We start from the raw sequence: 20138 nt of genomic DNA on the forward strand, positions 1-20138 counted from the left end.
GCCATAAAACTCATATTAAATTCAATATGCTGCCTTAATCAATAATTCGCGTATTCTTCTACGCCGCCTTTTTGGCCAGTGCTTGTGGACCAACCTTGCCAATTTGGAATTTTCATGTAGCTTTATCAATAAAAATCAATAAAAATCTGGCTATAAAAACGAGCTGCGAAGCATCGTAAACCCCATTTGGGGCAATTTTGGTTAGGTGCCTTGTTGCGCTTCTCATGGATATGGTTGTGAATCGGAAATCTGGATGGGTTGATGAGAAGTGTCGCCCAAATCGGTCGTAGAGCGAACAAAACGTTTGACTGGCCGTTTCACATGCAAATGAAGCGCGCCTAGTCGAATTTTCTGCTGCCAAAAATAAATATTTTAACGATTCGCCAAATTATTATTGCCTTATTCAGCGGCTTTGTCTTGTTTTTTAACGTCGCTGCTTTATGCAAATGTTGCGGGTGGAGGAGACCTTCCATCCGCCGGAAGTTGAAGACCAGCCTCATCGCTAAATATAGCCGCCATCTCTTTCTGCTTACTATATCATATTGATTGCCTAGGCCGATCGCTAATTAACAACTGCACTGCTTCGCCTTGTCAGCGCCGAATCAGATAATTCGATAATTGGTCTCTTAATAAATTACTTGGCGCCACCTGATTTGGCAATCCGAATCGGACAATCCGAACCCCCTAAAAACTGGCCAATTCTGGCTAGCTGCTAATTTGCATGCCGCTTTACGCAGAGTCGAGAAACCGCCAAAAATATTTGCAACCTCAGCAGTAGCGTGACGAATATTAATAATATATAAATATAAAGAAACCGCATTTTAATCTCTTATTTATGCATTTTTAAGGCAAATTTGAACTCTTCATAATTCATATGGCCGCATAGTGCAGCCGAAGAACTGAATCTTGCACCTATAAAAGCCAAGATGTCGGCAAGATAAGTCAGTAACCAATCATCGTTGCAATCCAAACAATCACCATGCGATCCTTCCTCGTCCTTTGCCTCGTGGCCATCGCCTCCGCCGACAAGCTGGGCTACAACTACCAGCCGGTGGCCCACTCCTCCTCGGGATTGAGCTTCCAGCCCTCGGGAGCAGCCAGCAGTGATGCACCTGCCTTCTCGGCGGGACCCAGTGGATCCTTTGCATCCGGTCCCTCATCCTTTGCCGCCGGTCCCTCATCCTTTGCCGCCGGACCCTCATCCTTTGCCGCAGGACCCTCCTCCATTGCCGACTCCCTGGAGGGATCCCAGTCGGTGGCTGCCCCCAACTACGCTGCTCCTCAGGCCCAACTGGAGAAGGAGTTCTTCACCTACACCGCCGACGAGGGTGACTTCTACGATCCCGCTGCCTCCGATCAGGTGTCCAATGCCGTCAACAAGGGTCTCCGCGTGGTCTTCATCAAGGGACCCGAGAACCGTGGTCTGGAGGATGCCGCCCTGGCTCTGGCCAAGCAGGCTGCCCAGCAGGAGACCGCCATCTACGTCCTGAACAAGCAGGCCGACATTGGTGACTTGGCCAACAAGCTGAACTCCATCCGCAACAACAACAACAACAAGCCAGAGGTGCACTTCGTCAAGTACAGGACTCCCGAGGATGCGGCCAACGCCCAACGCGCCATCCAGGGTCAGTACGACCAGCTGGGAGGATCCTCTCAAGCTCAAGATGGCGGCGTGGCCTCCACCCTGAACTTCGCCTCCCAGCCAGCTCCCCGGGAAAGTGTTTCTGCCAGTGCTCCTGGACCCAGCTACCTGCCCGCCAACATCTTCCGTCGCCTCCGTCTCTAAGCGATTAGAGATAATTGTTTGATTTGTTGCCTAGTTATCATGTTGCTTTATTCTATAAATAAATCGAAAACTTGAAAGTAATCCGTACTGATTGTATTTTTAATCATCTCCTTCTCCTCGAATCTGAGTTCTGTTCTGCAGAGTAATTAATTTGATTGAAAAGATGGTTTCATATTTATTTCTTGTTCCGAGGAGTCACAGATATCACATTGGCTGGTATCCGCTTGGAATTTGTATAAGTATATCTTTATTCCAAACGAATTTAAGTCCAAGGGATTTTTAAAAGAAGTATAAACTACAAGAAATTAAAATATGATATAGAAATAAATAAAAAATTCTATGCTTCATCTCATAAGAGCTAACAATTTACGTTATTTTTACAAATAAGCAGGACGATATGTAAATTATTTTGTTGTTTATTTTTAAACAAGAATCAGATAAACGTAACTCTAAATTTCTGTACTAATAATGTGCCATTGTACAAAAAATAAATATTTTTTAAAATATGATTATGTTTTCTTACACTTAAAATTCAAAAAATGGCAAGTATACTCGTTAAATGTGTTTTCATATCGGACAGACAGGAAAGAGTATTAAAATATGCTTGACGTCATCTTTAAAAACTATGAATATTAATATATAGATTGAAAAACCTTCAGTTCATCCGCTAAGCTTAGATGACTTAGCATTCTGGTTTTCTATTACTTTGTTATGGCCAAGATTTATATCATAAATATATTTTCAAAGATGTTTACGTTCTGTGTCAAAAAAGGATATATTCTCATTTAAATACATACATCTTTCAAATTGCAATTCCCATTTTTATATTTTTGACACCTCCATAAGGAGACAATTTGTATACTGACGCAATCCGACGCTTCTGGCGCTTATATAGGGAATCTTCGTGGAATTCCCAGGCTATTTTAAACAGGTTCCCCCAAAGTTCAAAGCAAACTTCCGACATTCTTTCTGGCTTTGAACCCCAAACTAAAAAGTTGCTTGAAATTCTAGACCCACTTTCGATGGCGTTAGTGAAAAAGCGACAAACAGAGAACGCCGAGGAATCATAAACTATCAATGGAATCAGTATACGACTATGCATAGATTAAGCTTTTATCGATTCGTAGGCGGAACTCCAAGAATGCATCACATTGTGTTCGACTTTAACGACCGCCAGAACATTTATAGACGTGCTCTTACTTTTTTTTAAACGGGTTTAATAGTTTTGCAGCCTTTTCCCCAAATCGAATTCCGGGGCTGTTTTTAGCCCGGTCAAGAATAGATCGCGGCGCCATGAACCGGTTGAGAATTTGGCTTTTGCAATTGGGCAGAAAGTCTGGGGTCGAGAATGTTAGGATAGTTTTGCATAATCATTTCATAAGCGCACCGCTTTGCATAAAAAACTAGTTGAGTTATGGAGCAACCCGACGGGAATGGTGTCGGTTATTGTTCTAAGTCGGTTCTAACTGCGCCGAAATGGGTATAAAAGCCGCTGGCCTCAGTCTCAGGATTCAGTCTTGGCCTTTGCCTGTTCAGCACACCCAGCCTAAAAAACAAAATCATCTTAACCATGCGTTTCCTGATCGCCTTCTGCCTGATTGGCGCCGCCTGTGCCCAGTACAACTATGGAGCGGGATTCTCTGGAGCCGCCTCCGATAATGTTCCCAGCTACGCCGGTGGAAACAGCGGTTTCGGTGGTGGTGACTCCTACGATGGAGCGGCCAGCAGCCCGGACTACTCGGTGTCCAGCGAGCTGAACAAGGAGTACTACACCTTCGAGGCCGACGAGAGCCAGTTCGAGGATCCTCTGGCCGCCCAGAAGATCGCCGGCTCCGTGAACAAGGGACTCCGTGTGGTCTTCATCAAGGGACCCGAGAACCGTGGCCTAGAGAACGCTGCCCTGGCCCTGGCCAAGCAGGCTGCCGAGCAGAGGACCGCCATATATGTCCTGAACAAGCAGACCGACATTGGAGATCTGGCCAACAAGTTCAACGCCGTCCGCCAGAATGCCAACCAGCGCCCAGAGGTGCACTTCGTCAAGTACAGGACTCCCGAGGATGCGGCCAATGCCCAGAAGGCCATCCAGTCTCAGTACGACAACCTCGGAGGATCCAGCCAGTCCTTCAACGGCGGAGTGGCCAATGCCATCAACTTCGCCTCCCAGGGAGCTGCCCCCGTGCGCCGTGGCAACAACTACTCTCCTCCTGCCGCCGCCACGAGCAACTCCTACCTGCCCGCCAACATCCTGCGTCGTCTGCGCATCCGTTAAGGACCAAAAATGAAACTGACAGTTGTTAAATGTGTTCTAGAAATGTAATTGAATAAAAACGAAAACGAAAATCGATATAAACCAATACATTTTGTTTTTTAATATGTTCCAGTGGTTAAAAAATGGCCGTTTCAGATCCGAAATTTTGGTAATTTTTCATTTTAAAATCCTTTCACTAATATATAAAAACATTTGATATTTTAAGAAAATGAAGATCTGTAAAACCTATTCCTCTAAGTGAAAACTGACATAGCGAATTCATATTTCCATATGAGATCAGTGATCAGTAAGATCTCAGTTCACACATGTGATTAATGCCAGGCTTTTCTTTGAATATCTTAGATCTAGATGATCTTCTAAGTTTCTGACTTTGTCAGCGGTTATTGCATTTTTATGCTCATGTTGTTTGTGTTTTTATGCTTTTCCTTATAATAACATTTATGCAAAGTTGAATTGCTCTGCGAGCCCGAACAAAAGCCGAGCGCTGCCTATTTTGTAGGCGGAAAAAACATTTAGCAGCATTTCAGCGCTTTGTCTTCGAGAAGCTGCGCCGCCAGCATCGAAGTTGGGTTAGTATAAATATTAACCGCCGCCGTGGTCAAAGGCAGAAGCAATTTGTGCTCCGAACCAAGAGAACCAACCAGCAAACCAAACTCAAGATGCGCGCCTTCATCGTAAGTGGTTTAAGCCAGGATTTTCTGGGATGTTAGAACTAATGGATATTCCTCGATTAATGTAGGTCATGTGCCTGGTGGCAGTCGCCTGCGCCGATAAGCTCGGCTACAACTACCAGCCCGTGGGCCACTCCAGCTCCGGACTGTCCTTTGCTCCAGGAAGTGGCAGCATTGGAGGAGGATCTATTGGAGGAGGATCCCTTGGAGGCGGTTCCCTTGGAGGAGGCTCCATTGGAGGAGGAAGCATTGGAGGTGGCTCCATTGGAGGCGGTTCCATCGGTGGTGGCTCCCTCGGAGGTGGCCTCGACTCCGGTCTTGGTGGCTTGAGCGGTCTTGGTGGCCTGGGAGGTGGTGATGCCCTGAGCGCCCCTGTCTCCTACAACGCCCCCGCTCCCTCTGGCGAACTCGAGAAGGAGTTCTTCACCTACAGCGCCAACGAGCAGGACTTTGATGAGCCCCAGGAACTGGAACGCGTTGCCAACTCCGTGAACAAGGGTCTCCGAGTGGTCTTCATCAAGGGACCCGAGAACCGTGGCCTGGAGAACGCCGCCCTGGCTCTGGCCAAGCAGGCTGCCCAGCAGGAGACCGCCATCTATGTCCTGAACAAGCAGGCTGATATTGGAGATCTTGCCCAGAAGCTGAACGCCATCAAGAGCAACTCGAACAACAAGCCCGAGGTGCACTTCGTCAAGTACAGGACTCCCGAGGATGCTGCCAACGCCCAGCGTGCCATCCAGTCGCAGTACGACCAGCTGGGAGGATCTTCTCAGGCTCACAACGGTGGAGTGGCCTCCGCCCTGAACTTCGCCTCTGCTGGTCCCGTCCAGAAGGCCCAGGCCCAGATCCCTGAGAACTCCTACCTGCCCACTTCCGTCTTCCGTCGTCGTTTGTAAACACTTTCTAACGACTTCGTGATGAAGCCGTAGCCTTCCTTGTTAAAACTTATTGTTGAAACCTATTGATAAATAATATAAAAATTTAAAATCCAACTGTTCTTGCATATTCTTTTTGTGGTTGTTGAAAAATATGTTTGGGTAATCAAATAGAGCTTAAGATTTAGGGTATATGTATATATTCGAATTTATTAATATAAATTTATTTTAGGAATTAGTGGTTAGACATTAACACACATTTTCTTTAAGATTTTATGGTTTCTGTTTCTTTTAAATACTATTTTTTCAAACTACCGTTTTTATGACCTGTACACAGTACACAAAATGTATAAGTGAGAAAGGAAATAAAAAGCATTACACATCTATAAAATAATACTTTTCATCCTACAGGAAATTAAAGTATTCCTAAAGCCCACTTGACCAGATGACCTTGACGTTAAGTATTTTTTATAACACATATTTTTGTTCTAAAGAAGGATTTACTAAAATATAAGGGAAGTTAAAAGTCTTGACGTAAACAATTTAATTTCTTCCGCATATTATAAGTAAAGGCTAGGTTTATAAAAACAAAAGATGCAAAATATATTACGTAACAACGTACAATGTCCACCGCTTTTAAAATAAGTTTCCTAATAAATAAATAACTTATGCAAAAAACCGAATCAATGACCTGGGGGCGGCTTTTCAAACACCTCATTAGACGTATTGCTAAATATAGCGCTTGCATCAGGCCCATAAATCAGAACTAAACAGATGTGTCGAAAACGATTATGACTACTAAACGATTGTCGTTGGGGTCGGAAAACCCAAGTGCAGCTGTCCTACATAAAACAAGCTCCTAGCCTCGCCGAAGAATTTGTGAAAAATATTTTATTTATTTAATATAATGCCTAATTATGACCCATCTGCATGCTAAACTCATTCCGATGTGCTCGCGACATATAAGTTTTATAATTTCATATGAATTCTTGTAAAATATTGGACGAAACTCGAAATATTTGAATAACCCACAGCGTCGGTGTCTCACTGCCCATTCAAACGCAACGAAAAAATTCCACACCGAACATTAAAAAAACCGAGGAAGCAAAAACCTTTGTAGGCGGCAAAACACACTGGCTTCAAAGAGATCTCCGTGCATCGCAGACGCCGCCGCGGCGGTATCTTTTTGTCTTTATCAGCCTCCAAGATGGATTTGTATAAATAATAAAGATCGCTCCTAGCCAGAGACACAAGCAAATCGTACTCCAAAAGCAAAAGAACCAGCCAAAATCAGCTCAAGATGCGCGCCTTTATCGTAAGTAGAGCGGTCGAGGATTCCAAGGATTATACAAAAGGATAACACCTATATTACGCTCTATAACAGGTCATGTGTTTGGTGGCAGTCGCCTGCGCCGATAAGTTGGGCTACAACTACCAGCCAGTGGGTCACTCCAACTCGGGACTATCCTTTGCTCCAGGAAGTGGCAGCATTGGAGGAGGTTCCATTGGAGGAGGTTCCCTTGGAGGAGGCTCCCTTGGAGGAGGCTCCCTTGGAGGAGGCTCCCTTGGAGGTGGTTCCATTGGCGGAGGACTCGACTCCGGTCTTGGTGGCTTGAGCGGTCTTGGTGGCCTGGGAGGTGGTGATGCTCTGAGCGCCCCTGTCTCCTACAACGCCCCCGCTCCCTCTGGCGAACTCGAGAAGGAGTTCTTCACCTACTCCGCTAACGAGCAGGACTTTGATGAGCCCCAGGAACTGGAGCGTGTGGCTGGATCCGTGAACAAGGGTCTCCGTGTGGTCTTCATCAAGGGACCCGAGAACAAGGGACTGGAGGATGCTGCTCTGGCTCTGGCCAAGCAGGCTGCCCAGCAGGAGACCGCCATCTATGTCCTGAACAAGCAGGCCGATATTGGAGATCTTGCCCAGAAGCTGAACGCCATCAAGAGCAACTCGAACAACAAGCCCGAGGTGCACTTCGTCAAATACAGGACTCCTGAGGATGCTGCCAACGCCCAGCGCGCCATCCAGGGTCAGTACGACCAGCTGGGAGGATCCTCTCAGGCTCATGATGGTGGCGTGGCCCCCGCCCTGAACTTCGCCTCCGCCGGTCCCGTCCAGAAGGCCCAGGCCCAGATCCCCGAGAACTCCTATCTGCCCACCTCCGTCTTCCGTCGCCTGCGCTTCTAGAAAGCCCCTCCTTTGGACTATTAATACTTAAGCTACAAATATCGACTGAAGAACTTCATCTTCCTGTTACACGTTGTTGACTAATGCATAATTACACCAATAAAATTGAAATTTAAAAACGAAAATCCCAAACAAAGGTCTTCTTTATACTATAAAGTGTTTTATAGAGTGGCATTTTTATTGCTCTTGGGCCATAGAAGCTAATGGTGCATTAAATCCGCCTTGCTCGGCTAGCTTAAATATAAACGGTGCCCTTCAGACTATAAATACCGAGATATCGAATAGAAGACATCAAGATAAGGAAGGTAGATCAAAGCAGGTTTCCCTTATGAGTTTCACCAAGCATTTCAGATTCCGTATAACTTTCCATACAAATCGCTGGACTAATTGTCTGACATAGTCTCCAAGTCGCATGCCGCCGAATTAATCGTCTACAAGATTAGATCCACCCACTAGGCATTAATATCGGGGCAAGCATTAATATCCGACTCCCGGCTTGAACTCAGGAACTGGTTCTCCGGCGACGACAGCTCAAGGTCGCTGAGATGACAGCCACTGTTAGGTGACCTGGTTTCCAAAGTCCGTGAGTGTGTGTGTCACGTACAATTAGAAAGGAATCTCAAGTGCAAGACCCACATACGAAGGCAATGAAGATTTATGCCCAATCTAAACCTGATTAGCCATAAAAACGAAATCTAATCATTAATTTTATTAAGCTGACGATCACTTTTTTGTTGAAATCATTAACAAATAAGCGGTTCTGTATACATATTCAGGCTAATATAACAAAACAATCGGCTGGGTTTTTGTTTTTGGTGCATATATTATAAGCCAATTATGGGTGAATCACGATGGTTTGGAAAACGACTGGACTCGCACTCCGTTTTTTTTGACTTGGACTCTCGAAATCGGAATCGCATCTCAAAAGTCGGCACGATTGAAGCTAACTTTTGCCCAAAACAATGTGTTAAATGTGTTAAGAGCGAAATTATGTTAGCAGATTAACAGCATTCCGAAAACCCGATGGCCAATAGCCACTGGCCATTCACGATTCACAGTTCACGACGATTGGTGAGCGGAGATCGATGATGAGGAGCCCCGAACCCCGACGGCTCAATTGACTAGATTTTCTAGTCTAATTTTAAACGCCGCCGCGTTGGCGGTATAAAAGGTAGATAATGAATGCCATATTATTCATTCCTCTAGAACTCTTTGTGGGCGATAGGTCTATAATATGCGTGCTCTTATTATTCTAAGCATTGTGGCGGCGGCCAGTGCCGGAAGTTTGTCCGGATATAATTACGGACAGGGAGCAACGACCAGTATTGGAGGAGGAGGTGGTGGATCTATAAGTCCTGCACTTTCGGGACCCGTGAGCTACAATGCAGCTCCACAGGCTGGAGTCACCAAGGAGTTCTACAGCTTCTATGCCAATGACGCCGATTTCGAGGATCGCGAGGGCCTCCAAAGGGCTTTGGCCAGCATCAAGAAGAATGTCCGTGTGATTTTCATCAAGTCCCCAGAGAACCGTGGCTACGAGAATGCCGTTCTGGCCCTGGCTAAACAGGCTGCCCAGCAGCAAACAGCCATCTATGTGCTCCACAAGCAAACCGATATCAACGAGTTGGCCCAGAAGTTCAATGCCGTGCGCCAGAATGCCAACAAGAAGCCCGAGGTGCACTTCGTGAAGTACAGGACTCCCGAGGATGCGGCCAATGCCCAGAAGGCCATCCAATCGCAGTACGATCAGCTGGGTGGATCCAGCCAGTCCATCAACGGAGGAGTTGCCAATGCCATCAACTTTGCATCCCAGGGAGCTGCTCCTGCGAGAAGCGCCACACAACAGGCTCCCCAGAGCAACTACCTGCCCGCCTCCATCCTCAACCGCCTTCGTCACTAGTCAGTTCCCTTGTTATACCTTGTTGTCGAATAAAAATTATTAAGTTTGTTTACGTGAAACACTACGTCGTTTTGCTCCTAGTTAAACCTTTCCAAATTTTAGTTTTGCTCTGCAATAAGTAAATATTAAACAACGTTCAATTTCACGTCGTGATATGGAGTATAACCTAAAAGATTTGAATTCAGATCTCCAAACTTAACATATGTCCTATTATCGTTAAAAATTTTAAAATATTATGTCATATATTATATATATATTATATATTATTATATATATATTATATATAGATAGATATAGGAAGAGAACAATAATAAATTGTAATATATGATATGAAATAAATAAATTATACCCTTTTACTCTAAGAGTAACGTGTACAAAAAGGATAGCCATGGGGGCCCCAGTATGTATGCAACATATTTTCTTAAATCTAAAACAAAGGCATGCGAATGCTAAGAAACTTCAGTTAGTTAATTTAAAGAAACCAAATTATGTTTTAAACAAAAAAGTACTTCGACTGCCTTCAGCTCAATTTTCAAAGTGTAATTCCTAGAATGCATTAAACGGTTTTGAGTTTTGATATATTAAAATGCTAAAGATTTTTATACCCGTTACTCGTAGAGTAAAAGGGTATACTAGATTCGTCGGAAAGTATGTAACAGGCAGAAGGAAGCGTTTCCGACCCCATAAAGTATATATATTCTTGATCAGGATCACTAGCCGAGTCGATCTAGCCATGTCCGTCTGTCCGTCTGTCCGTCTGTCCGTCTGTCTGTCCGTCCGGATGAACGCTGAGATCTCGGAAACTATGGGAGCTAGGCTATTGAGATTTGGCGTGCAGATTCCTGAGCTTCTTACGCAGCGCAAGTTTGTTTCAGCAGAGTGCCACGCCCACTCTAACGCCCACAAACCGCCCAAAACTGTGGCTCCTACAGTTTTGATGCTAGAATAAAAATTTTAACTGAAATATATTGTTCTCATCAATACCTATCGATTGACTTAAAAAAAAGTTTGCCACGCCCACTTTAACGCCCACAAACCGCGAAAACCTGTGACGCCCACAATTTTCATGCTAGATAAAAAATTTCAACTGAAATATTGGTCTCGTCAATACCTATCGATTGACCTAAAAAAAAGTTTGCCACGCCCACTCTAACGCCCATAACGCTTAAGTCTGTACACCGCCGGTAGGTGGCGCATTTTAATCTCGCTTTGCTGCTTGCATATCTCTATTTAGCTGAGTAACGGGTATCTGATAGTCGAGGTACTCGACTATAGCGTTCTTCCTTGTTTTTCTTCTTGTTGTTTTCGCTTTCAAAGTTTGAAAGAAAAATATTTCGTGGGAATAAATCTCAACTTGCCAAGTTCCTTCGCCCATTAAAAAGGGCGAGCAAAGTTTTTGGGTGTTCAAAAAACGCACTACCAAGTAGTAAATTGGTTTAAAATTTAAGAATTGAGTTTATTTAAGCATTAGTCAACAATAACTAGGATTTATAATCAGTCATAGATCGCTGGCGTTTTTTCGATTCGATGAGGAACAAAAAGGAGCGACTTAGACGCGACGGAAGACCGAAGAGGGCAGGTAGGAGTTGTCGGGGCTCTGGGCGGCGGCCTGACGCACTGGTCCGGCGGAGGCGAAGTTCAGGACGGGGGCGACACCGCCGTTGTGGGCCTGGCTGGAGCCTCCCAGCTGGTCGTACTGACCCTGGATGGCGCGCTGGGCGTTGGCGGCGTCCTCGGGAGTCCTGTACTTGACGAAGTGCACCTCGGGCTTGTTGTTGTTGTTGCTGCGGATGGCGTTCAGCTTGTTGGCCAGATCTCCAATGTCGGCCTGCTTGTTCAGGACATAGATGGCGGTCTCCTGCTGGGCAGCCTGCTTGGCCAGGGCCAGGGCGGCGTTCTCCAGTCCCTTGTTCTCGGGTCCCTTGATGAAGACCACGCGGAGGGCCTTGTTCAGGGCGGAGGAGACCTTCTCCAGCTGCTGGGGCTCATCGAAGTCCTGCTCGTTGGCGGTGAAGGTGAAGAACTCCTTCTCCAGCTCGGCGACGGGGGCAGGGGCGCTGTAGGAGACGGGGGCGCTGAGGGCTTCACCACCACCGATGCTGCCAATGGAGCCACCTCCAATGCTGCCCAGACCAGCTCCGCTGGCAATGCTGCCTCCCAGGGAGCCACCTCCCAGAGAGCCTCCAAGGCTTCCGCCTCCAATGCTGCCAATGGAGCCTCCTCCAATGCTGCCAATGACGCCTCCTCCAATGCTGCCAATGGATCCTCCTCCAATGCTGCCACTGCCAGGAGCAAAGGACAGTCCGGAGCTGGAGTGACCCACGGGCTGGTAGTTGTAGCCCAGCTTATCGGCGCAGGCAACTGCCACCAAGCACATAACCTGTATACAGACAAACAACCATTATAATCCTTGCTTTCGTATCCTTTGGAGAGTCACTCTTCATCGTCCACCCATCTTTGCTATACTTACAATAAAAGCACGCATTTTGAATTTAGTTCTTTGACTTTGACCACTCGGCTGTGTCTGACGTTTGCAACACCGAAAGGTCCAATATTTATACGAAAACCAACGATCGGTGTCACTAGACTGCGCTCAAGTTCAGTTCAGACTTACCACTCTTGTTTTTGTTGGCTTGGAGCATTTTTTGGTAACTTCTTCGGCAGCTTTTGTCTCTTGAAATGCTATCCACCTTCGAAGAGACGTCGCTGGTGCGATAAAACAATGGCCAAGTCGTCGTGAACAAAGCGCATCGATATCTTGCCGCCCTATTCTTGCAAATGCTCGTCGTCGACTTTATGCAAATATATTCCCCCCTAACTCGTAGTACCATCGATCCGAAAAATATATGCGGGCAGAAGACCTAGACCCATCAGCGTTGTAATCCAATAGAGCAGGCCAGAAAGCTGGAAACTCGTTTGGCAAAAGCCACTATAAATGGTCATGCTTTCAGTAAATGAAATGATTTTCTTCATATTTTTTATATGCTAAAACATTTGGCGGAGAGCAGCGGAAACGAGTTCGAAAACGACTCGGTTTTTCTACACTTTTTAGTTGGTCCAGCCACATATTTCTAGCCGGGAATTCCCAGCGATTATTGCGTCCCCCTTTGGTATTTGGAATATATGGCACATGTATGGTATTTGGGTATAGGGTTTGGGCTTGGGTGTGGGTTTGGCCATTCGATATGAGGCGTTGGGCGAAACAATGGCTCCGAAATGGTTAGAAATCAATTTTCGCCAGCCTTTTTTGCGCATCCATTCATTCATATCCATACATCCATCTATCAGTCCGGCCATCCATCTGTCCGGAGCTCTTCGCTCGACCATTTAACCTGTGGCAAGAGCACGGATTTGCAAAATAGAAGCCATAAAGTTAACAACCGTTGCGACCTTGAGGTTTTTTTTCTGTTTTTTACTGTTGACCAGCACCCGAAGCTACTCGGAATTCGGCGGTAATCAGCTGGCGCCAGGCGTCCATTTAATCTGATCAGCGATTATCACGTTTTTCATCATGGTTTATTGATATCATAAAAATTATTGTTTTTTTCTCGATATTTTGGCAGAGGTTGGTGGCAGAGGGGAGCCTCAAAACTGATTTGATTTGCATAATTAAAGAGCAGCATCAGAGAAATACCCAAGATCCATATTTAAGATAGCCGAATCGATTTGCAAATCAGTGGTGGCGAATCGCGGTTATGACTAAGATAATGATTGAAATCACGGTTAACTATAGCGATGAGTAACTGAGGAAATCCGCTTAGCCCCCCAACCGTGATATCACTTTTTATGTGTGTTCCATATCTGATGGTGGTATGTGGTATATGGGTGTCCTACTCCCCGGAACCCCCAGAATCTAATCAAGATTCACACTCGAGGCAATAACCCAAAGTCAAAAACAATTTGTCTTGGCTTTGTGTGCGGCGGCGGCCCCACCTTTTGCCCACTGCCAACTGTTGCGGATCGTGGATTGGTCAGACTCGGCCAAGTTAATCTCGCTGGTGGCAATGTCATATGCAAACTAAACAAATGTAAACATAATAAAACAAACCAGCTACAATTTCAAGGTCTCGGGCGCCACACGCACATAAAAGATGCACGCAGCAGCGACATAAAAAATGGTCGAAATGTGGGGAAGAGTTTCCAGCTCGGCATCGAAGATAATAGCGGTCGGACCCAAAGACGTTGGCATATCAATAAATAAATAAAATCCGGCCCAACCGAACCGAAGAAAAAACCAAATCAAACTCCGGGAGGGAATTTCTAGCATCGCTTTATGCAAATGGCCTTTCGGGTCAATCGATCTATTTACAAAATCTGTCACTGTTTATTATTTCTTTCATTATTTTGTATCTCTCTCTCTTTATAGACAGCCTATATTATTTTATTGCCATTGTTCGAAACGAATACAATTGTGCATTTAATTTATTCGAATATCGCCTGGCCGGGTGTCAAAACCGGGCGGTGCCTTTCAGGTGCAAAAATCCAATCGAAGCTGTCGCTTCGCCATAAATTGGGGCATTAGTAATTTCCTTAAATCATATGCTGTATCTACTCAAAAAGCCCAGTTAAACGAGTTTGTTTGCTTCTTGCCTTTCTTTTGCAGAAATGTTTGCAGCTGCCGGCTTTTGAGAACTCTTTTACGAGCGGACAGCTTTTTGTTCTGTTCCATATTTTCTTGATTCGATTATTGTTTTTGTTTCAAAATTGTTTCCGCATACCTGGCGAATATGTTCTAACCAAAAAAGCTGACTGGCTAGCCACAAAATCATTTCTGTGTGCAAAAAAAAATGAAAAGATATATGCAAATATATTAAATTTGATATGCAAATAGCCGATATCAATTATTGCTAGCGCAAAAGCCCGAACCAAAGCGAACCGAACTGAAACTAAACTAAAGCTTATGCTAAAAAAGAGCGTTATTTTTTAAAAAGCCGGCCGGGAGTGCTGAAAGGAATAAATCAAATCAAATTTTGCCGAGCTGGCCAATTTGTTTAGCAAATTGTGTTAGCGATAAAAACATTTTGTATTGACAATCAAACGGCAACGACGACAGATGCTGATTATTATTTTGTTTTTTTATATATGTGGGGTTTTTTGCGCAACCAGCTAAGTGGTCGAGATTATTTATTAAAAAGATGAGCATAAAAGAGATTTCTGTTTATGCGCGTTAATCAGCCGAAAAAGCCCCGGGAAATTGACACCACGAAGCCAGAAAATAGTAAAAGGCAGCAGGAAAAATCCTGATATATCTACAGAGTTATGGCAAAAAGCAAGGAAAATAAATTCTCAGCTTATTGTGTGATCCTTGGCGCCCGCAAGTAGGCAATAAATTATTTTCGAGGCCTCCTTAGTACGCATCGTAGGCTAAAAACACGAATTTCTCTGCTGTACATACAGTATAGTGTGCACATTGTCGTCGCCGCTTGAGCTCTCCATTTTATTTTAATTGCAGGCCTGCCTTTTCGCCTAATGCCGGCTTAATGTCCCAGTTTTCAGGATACTCTGGCACTCTTTACGACCAACAGCACGGTCCCAGTGCAAATTGTCGTTTAATTTATTAAGCAGCGACTATGCCGGCTTTTAATATGAATATGTGTGTGAGCAAAACACGAATTACAGATCCGCCAAGCCCCGGTCCTACAAAAACATGTATATATAGTAATTAGAAAATAAGAACACATAGGCGTAAATATTGCGCCAGGGTTGGGTTGACATAAATTTGGGCCAACGCTGCGTATACGTAATGAAAGCCCCAGCCTACGAAATGGATCTGAGTCTGATTTCTGGGGAAAATCAAGTATAAAGCGAGGCCAGCTGCGATCGAAAACTGGTTGACCCAACTATCACCTGGCTGACCTGGTCTTTCCCAGTTCATTTCAATAATCACCCCCAGCTCTTTCCCCTCTCCACGAAATTTATCGGCAACTTGAACTTGAAGATGTCGCCATGCCCATTTGCATTTCTAATGAAAACGTCACCAGAACTCGACTCTCCGGTGGTCTCGGAGATTTCGAAGCTTTTGTCTTTGGGTCGACCGTAGAATTAACATATTTACATAATACCCACTAGGTGCACCCCGTTGAGTGGCCGTTGTTGTGTGAAATATGCTGAGACTCGGGCTTAATTGAGGCAAATATTTTCAGGAAGGCTTAATGTTTTCTTGTCATTTTCTAAGTACATTTTCGGGCAAGTGTCTAATGTTTCCAACGAGTGCTTGCCTGTTGACAGCAATTTGGATTTTTAGCTAGCCCTCGCACTTGTGTTGCTAAATATTTTTCCAAGTAATTCCATCAGCACGTTGGGAATTTGATTTTATGGCATGCTTGACTTTAACGAACAGCGGAGTGCGTATACTTGATATGCTTTAAGAATGGCTGCTGCCAGGGGCTCTACATATTGGGTATTCCTGCTGGAACCGCCCTGTTTATGCGCTGCACATGACAATGAGTGGGAATCGTGGGCCCATGCCGGGATATCGCCCATTGGCCGCACTTGTCACGTCCGAGTCAATGGGCATGGTCTCGAGAAATTGCAGGGGGTTAGGGGGTCAGGGGTCAGAGGTTACGAGACGCGGGGAGCGCGTTAAGTGATGCCGTGTTGTTCCGTTAAAAGTGACTTTAGCACGTGTGCCGTCCACGTCAGATCAGCATCAGAATCAGCATTGGAATCAGCTTACTCGTACGCACCAAGCCAACTTCTCGAAAGAAGTAGCAAACGATCTAATAACAATTCCTGGAACGTTCCTTCGCTTTGTATGTACTCGCCGGCCCTTCAAGACGATGCTGCTTGGTTTAATCAATCAGCAAACTAGTTGCACGTGCTCCTAGGATTCGATGAAACATCCTTAAAAGAGCCACCAGCCTAGCCAGCGTAGTTTATGAACTTGGTCAGGCTTATTATTGGAAATTTCATAAATTATAAGCCCAGGTTATCATGTTTGACAAACATTGCGTTGGCCTTCGATTGCTGCGTACGTGAGCAGGTGACAGATCTATCAGACCCGCTGACATGCATACCATGGATATGGATGGGAATTGGTATAGGGATAAGCATAGGTATGCCCCATCAATAAGCCCGGGAAAAGGTAGCAGTTGTTTTGGCTTCCACCGCGCGTCACGTTTCAAATTTATTACACATAGAAATTCTTCAATTTGGCCAACGCCTGTCAATTTCACTGGTGTTGCTGGGTGGTTTTTTGCCCAGGACCAAGGCGGAACTATTTAATTATCCCACCTATATCGACGACCAGGGGATTTTGACCAGAAATCAACTCTGTTTTCGTTCCATTCGCTGGATCCAAAATGATTTCCAGCTGGGCCTAATCTGGCCAGCATTAAGCCGTCTTGAGCAAACAACCGCCGAATGTCACTTGGCAGTCTGATTGCGAAACAAATAAAAGTGCCAGGATGGCAGGGATGATGGGAAGGTGTCGTATTTTGGGTTTAGAATTCGGTGGTTCGGGGTTTGGGGATTCCGGTTTGGCCAACAGCAGGCCGTGACTGACGCTTATCAATATTTGCACAGTAACGAGGCGAGAATTTTTTTCCGAGAGGCTTACTGAAAGGCAAATAAGAAATTTGAAAGTAATCAAAAACTCATTGTTCTGCCATCTCGCTCTAGGTCCACTCCAGCTGTCCCTCTCTCTCTTTCTGTTTCCATTTGTGTCGATTTTCGGGATGGCAACTATATTTTTATGGCCATGCTTTGGTTATTGCAAATTGCAAAAGCAAAACGCCTTCGCACACATTGCCACTTAGCCCGGCATTCAATTGCCGTTAAGCGACCCAGCAGCACAGCACTGAGAGAAAAATCAGGAACCTATTTAAAGCATAAAGAAAGGAACAGTTTCACTTTAGATAAGGTTTTACCTCTCTTTTTTATTTTATGTATTTTTTACAGTCTGATTTTAGGTGCCCTTTTAATTGGTTTGAACTCTCTAACGATTTCTGTGGTACCCCCATGTTTCTATTAGACTTTGCTGTAATTTGTCTCAAATTGGAAATTAAGTTGAGAATATAATACCAAAAGATGTACCTATAAATACTACAAAATGTGTTTAATTTTTACAGCATACTTTTAGGTGTCCTTTAATACGTTATGAAACCTCCAGCGAATTCTTTGGACCCATGCCCATTGGTTAACATGCTTTAAAATACTTTTTCTCAGTTTTTAAAATATATATTTTTTTATATTATTTTGTTTTTCCCGGTGCAACCACAGTAACAACGGCGGTGGCAACAATAATAACAACAATGAGCAAGCTCCTAAACACGCCCCACGATTTCTCCACGGCTCGCAAAGTTTTTAAAGAAATTTTTGTGCGGCAAGACGTTTTATGTTTATAGTGTCCGCCCCACCATTGACACTTGTTATGAGCGGAGAGTGTGGCCTCCTGGATGGCATTCTGTGTTTTGTATTCTGTATTCCGTATTCTGGGGTTTGTATTTTGTTCGCGCACTGTTCGCTCGCTTTATTCGCCTTTATATTTATTTATATGAAAAGTTTGGCTAGCAATTTGCGAGTACATAAAAGAAATTTGTTTTACGCTCTGCTATTTTGTAAAATTGCCACTTAAGCTTAAAGCGGTTGGAGTGGATTCGAGCTCTTCCCATCCTACGTGACTCTAACGGCGGCGCGAGTTTAATAAGCAGTTAAAAAAGTGTTGCCTGCTTGTAGGCGCTTCCGCTTGTCAACCGCCAGATAAACGCTCCGAAATTTATTACCAACTCCCCGGAATCACAGGAATTGCAGCTGTGATTGTACCAAAATGGATGTCATTTGGCTTTGATGGGTCTCTTCTGGTGGCGGGCCGATAAGCAAAGTCTCCCCGAGATTGGCACATGGTAATGACTTTATTAATGCGCAGACAGGCGACGACCATCTAGAGCATTCCAGACATAAACATGATTAATGTCGCAGTTGCCGTAGTACTGGGCACCTCGGGGAGAAATAATGACACATTGCTATTGCTGGCTGCGATTCAGACAACAATTCACTTCACTTTAACGGTCTATGTGTGGTTTTCGCCCGCTCCTTTGGCAAATATAAATTTATTGATCCAAGCAATTATCGTTAATTGGGTAAATAAACAATATTTCAACGTTCCAATGAAAGGGCACTCGGGTGAGTGGATGTCATTGTCCTGTGGCTAGTGTCCTGCGTCCTGTGGCCTTCCACGCAAAGAAGGGCGGAAACGAAAAACAAAAACACGGAAGGTATCATTAAGTTCAGTCTGACGTGAAATTCAAGTCCTCAGTGGCTTAAAGTTGCGCAGCAAAAGTGAAAAAGCCAACTACGAGCTTGGTGTAAGAGGCACTAAATCAAAACTGCAAGTGGAGACTGCACAGTGGGGCCTGCCAGCTGAAGGACTCGAAATGTCCCGACTCCACTGCCCCATCTCCACTGCTCCACTCCAGTTTCACAGACACATTGATGTATTTTATGTGCGTGCCGGGCCGAACAAGACAAACTGAGACGTGAAGAGAAATTACAACTACAAGCCGGCGTAATTTATATGCAGACATGGCCGGCACATTGTGAGACACAGCAGCAGAAGGACTCGCCTTTGCCAAAGGACTCGCCTGGCAGGAGTATATAGCACGGAGTACGGAGCAGCCGGAAAATCGAAGCAAAGTGCTCTCAAAAATATTGTAGCGAAAATGCCACACAGCAAAAAAATATATACCGCCCGACTTAAAACATCAACACAAATTTGCATGCCTCTGCGAGTTCGTGAATATTCACGAGTTCGCCTCCACTTCGGCAGTGCATAAATGCCATATTGATATTTGATCGATACACAATGGTCGTAAACATAAATAGTAGCATTGTGATGTTAATAAAAATTTGTCAATTCAAACTTGTTTTAATTTATACCCGAAACACTGAGCATGGATTAAAAACACACGCCATTTGTTATGGAAAAATAATATGCCAAATAATTTTGTGATTTTTAATTATTTCTTTAATCATCTTTATTTGAAATTATAAATATTTATCATTTTTTAAATAATTTTGGAGCTTTATTTAATAAGTGATAGTATACTTTCCAAAGACTTTTACAGGATTAACAATTGTTTTAAATAATTTCTTGTACAACAGGTATTGTATAAGACATAGGCATTTTATATTTTAAAAGAAACATATATTTTTTCAAATATTACCTTTTTCTTAGTATTTTTTATAAAAAGTAATGAGAATTATTTTTTTCCAGTGCACTGCCACAACGAATCTGAGTCCGAATGCGAATCCCTATGCGGGTTCGAGCACGGATACGTGGATGTGGCATGAGAACTGGAGCCGGGGAGTATGAATGCCACTTGCTGCTCTTAATGCAATGCAAAACTTTGCGGTTGCTCAATTTAAAAAGTAAACAAAAAAGCTACGGCATGAATTTTTATGATATGCAAATGACGGCCCCTGTTGACCACACCCACTCTCGAATATATTCAC

General features: G+C 44.4%; 5 protein-coding genes across 5 annotated transcripts; 4 read left to right on the forward strand and 1 right to left on the reverse strand.

Annotated features, from left to right (window-relative positions):
- Positions 1-935: 935 nt before the first annotated feature.
- On the forward strand, positions 936-5718 carry LOC108010897 (uncharacterized). The gene is made up of 3 exons (XM_070995550.1): positions 936-1783; positions 4511-4729; positions 4795-5718. The coding sequence occupies exons 1-3, from the start codon at positions 980-982 to the stop codon at positions 5620-5622; spliced, it is 1851 nt and encodes a 616-aa protein (XP_070851651.1). The 5' UTR covers positions 936-979; the 3' UTR covers positions 5623-5718.
- Positions 3296-4140, forward strand: TwdlO (TweedleO). Its single transcript, XM_036819583.3, has one exon. It carries the CDS (start codon positions 3357-3359, stop codon positions 4053-4055), a length of 699 nt encoding a protein of 232 aa, XP_036675478.3. The 5' UTR covers positions 3296-3356; the 3' UTR covers positions 4056-4140.
- A 1043-nt stretch (positions 5719-6761) lies between the features above and the next one.
- TwdlB (TweedleB) lies at positions 6762-7911 on the forward strand. The gene is made up of 2 exons (XM_036819531.3): positions 6762-6916; positions 6986-7911. The coding sequence occupies exons 1-2, from the start codon at positions 6902-6904 to the stop codon at positions 7784-7786; spliced, it is 816 nt and encodes a 271-aa protein (XP_036675426.3). The 5' UTR covers positions 6762-6901; the 3' UTR covers positions 7787-7911.
- A 1065-nt stretch (positions 7912-8976) lies between these two features.
- TwdlP (TweedleP) lies at positions 8977-9745 on the forward strand. The gene has a single exon (XM_017068116.4). It carries the CDS (start codon positions 9021-9023, stop codon positions 9684-9686), a length of 666 nt encoding a protein of 221 aa, XP_016923605.4. The 5' UTR covers positions 8977-9020; the 3' UTR covers positions 9687-9745.
- A 1372-nt stretch (positions 9746-11117) lies between these two features.
- Positions 11118-12290, reverse strand: TwdlM (TweedleM). The gene is made up of 2 exons (XM_017075878.4): positions 12157-12290; positions 11118-12066 (listed from the first exon to the last, which is right to left on the reverse strand). Exons 1-2 carry the CDS (start codon positions 12169-12171, stop codon positions 11236-11238), a joined length of 846 nt encoding a protein of 281 aa, XP_016931367.4. The 5' UTR covers positions 12172-12290; the 3' UTR covers positions 11118-11235.
- Positions 12291-20138: the final 7848 nt, after the last annotated feature.

Source organism: Drosophila suzukii, chromosome 3 (genome assembly GCF_043229965.1).
Source record: "Drosophila suzukii chromosome 3, CBGP_Dsuzu_IsoJpt1.0, whole genome shotgun sequence".
Classification (NCBI taxonomy): Eukaryota; Metazoa; Arthropoda; class Insecta; order Diptera; family Drosophilidae; genus Drosophila; species Drosophila suzukii.

Bases quoted from the DNA above. Each gene is read 5' to 3' on its own strand.
- LOC108010897 (XM_070995550.1), top strand. From the start codon at position 980: ATGCGATCCTTCCTCGTCCTTTGCCTCGTGGCCATCGCCTCCGCCGAC. The intron at 1,784-4,510 runs TAAGCGATTAGA...CAAAGTTGAATT, and splicing joins TCTTCCGTCGCCTCCGTCTC to GCTCTGCGAGCCCGAACAAA. The intron at 4,730-4,794 runs GTAAGTGGTTTA...CGATTAATGTAG, and splicing joins TCAAGATGCGCGCCTTCATC to GTCATGTGCCTGGTGGCAGT.
- TwdlO (XM_036819583.3), top strand. From the start codon at position 3,357: ATGCGTTTCCTGATCGCCTTCTGCCTGATTGGCGCCGCCTGTGCCCAG.
- TwdlP (XM_017068116.4), top strand. From the start codon at position 9,021: ATGCGTGCTCTTATTATTCTAAGCATTGTGGCGGCGGCCAGTGCCGGA.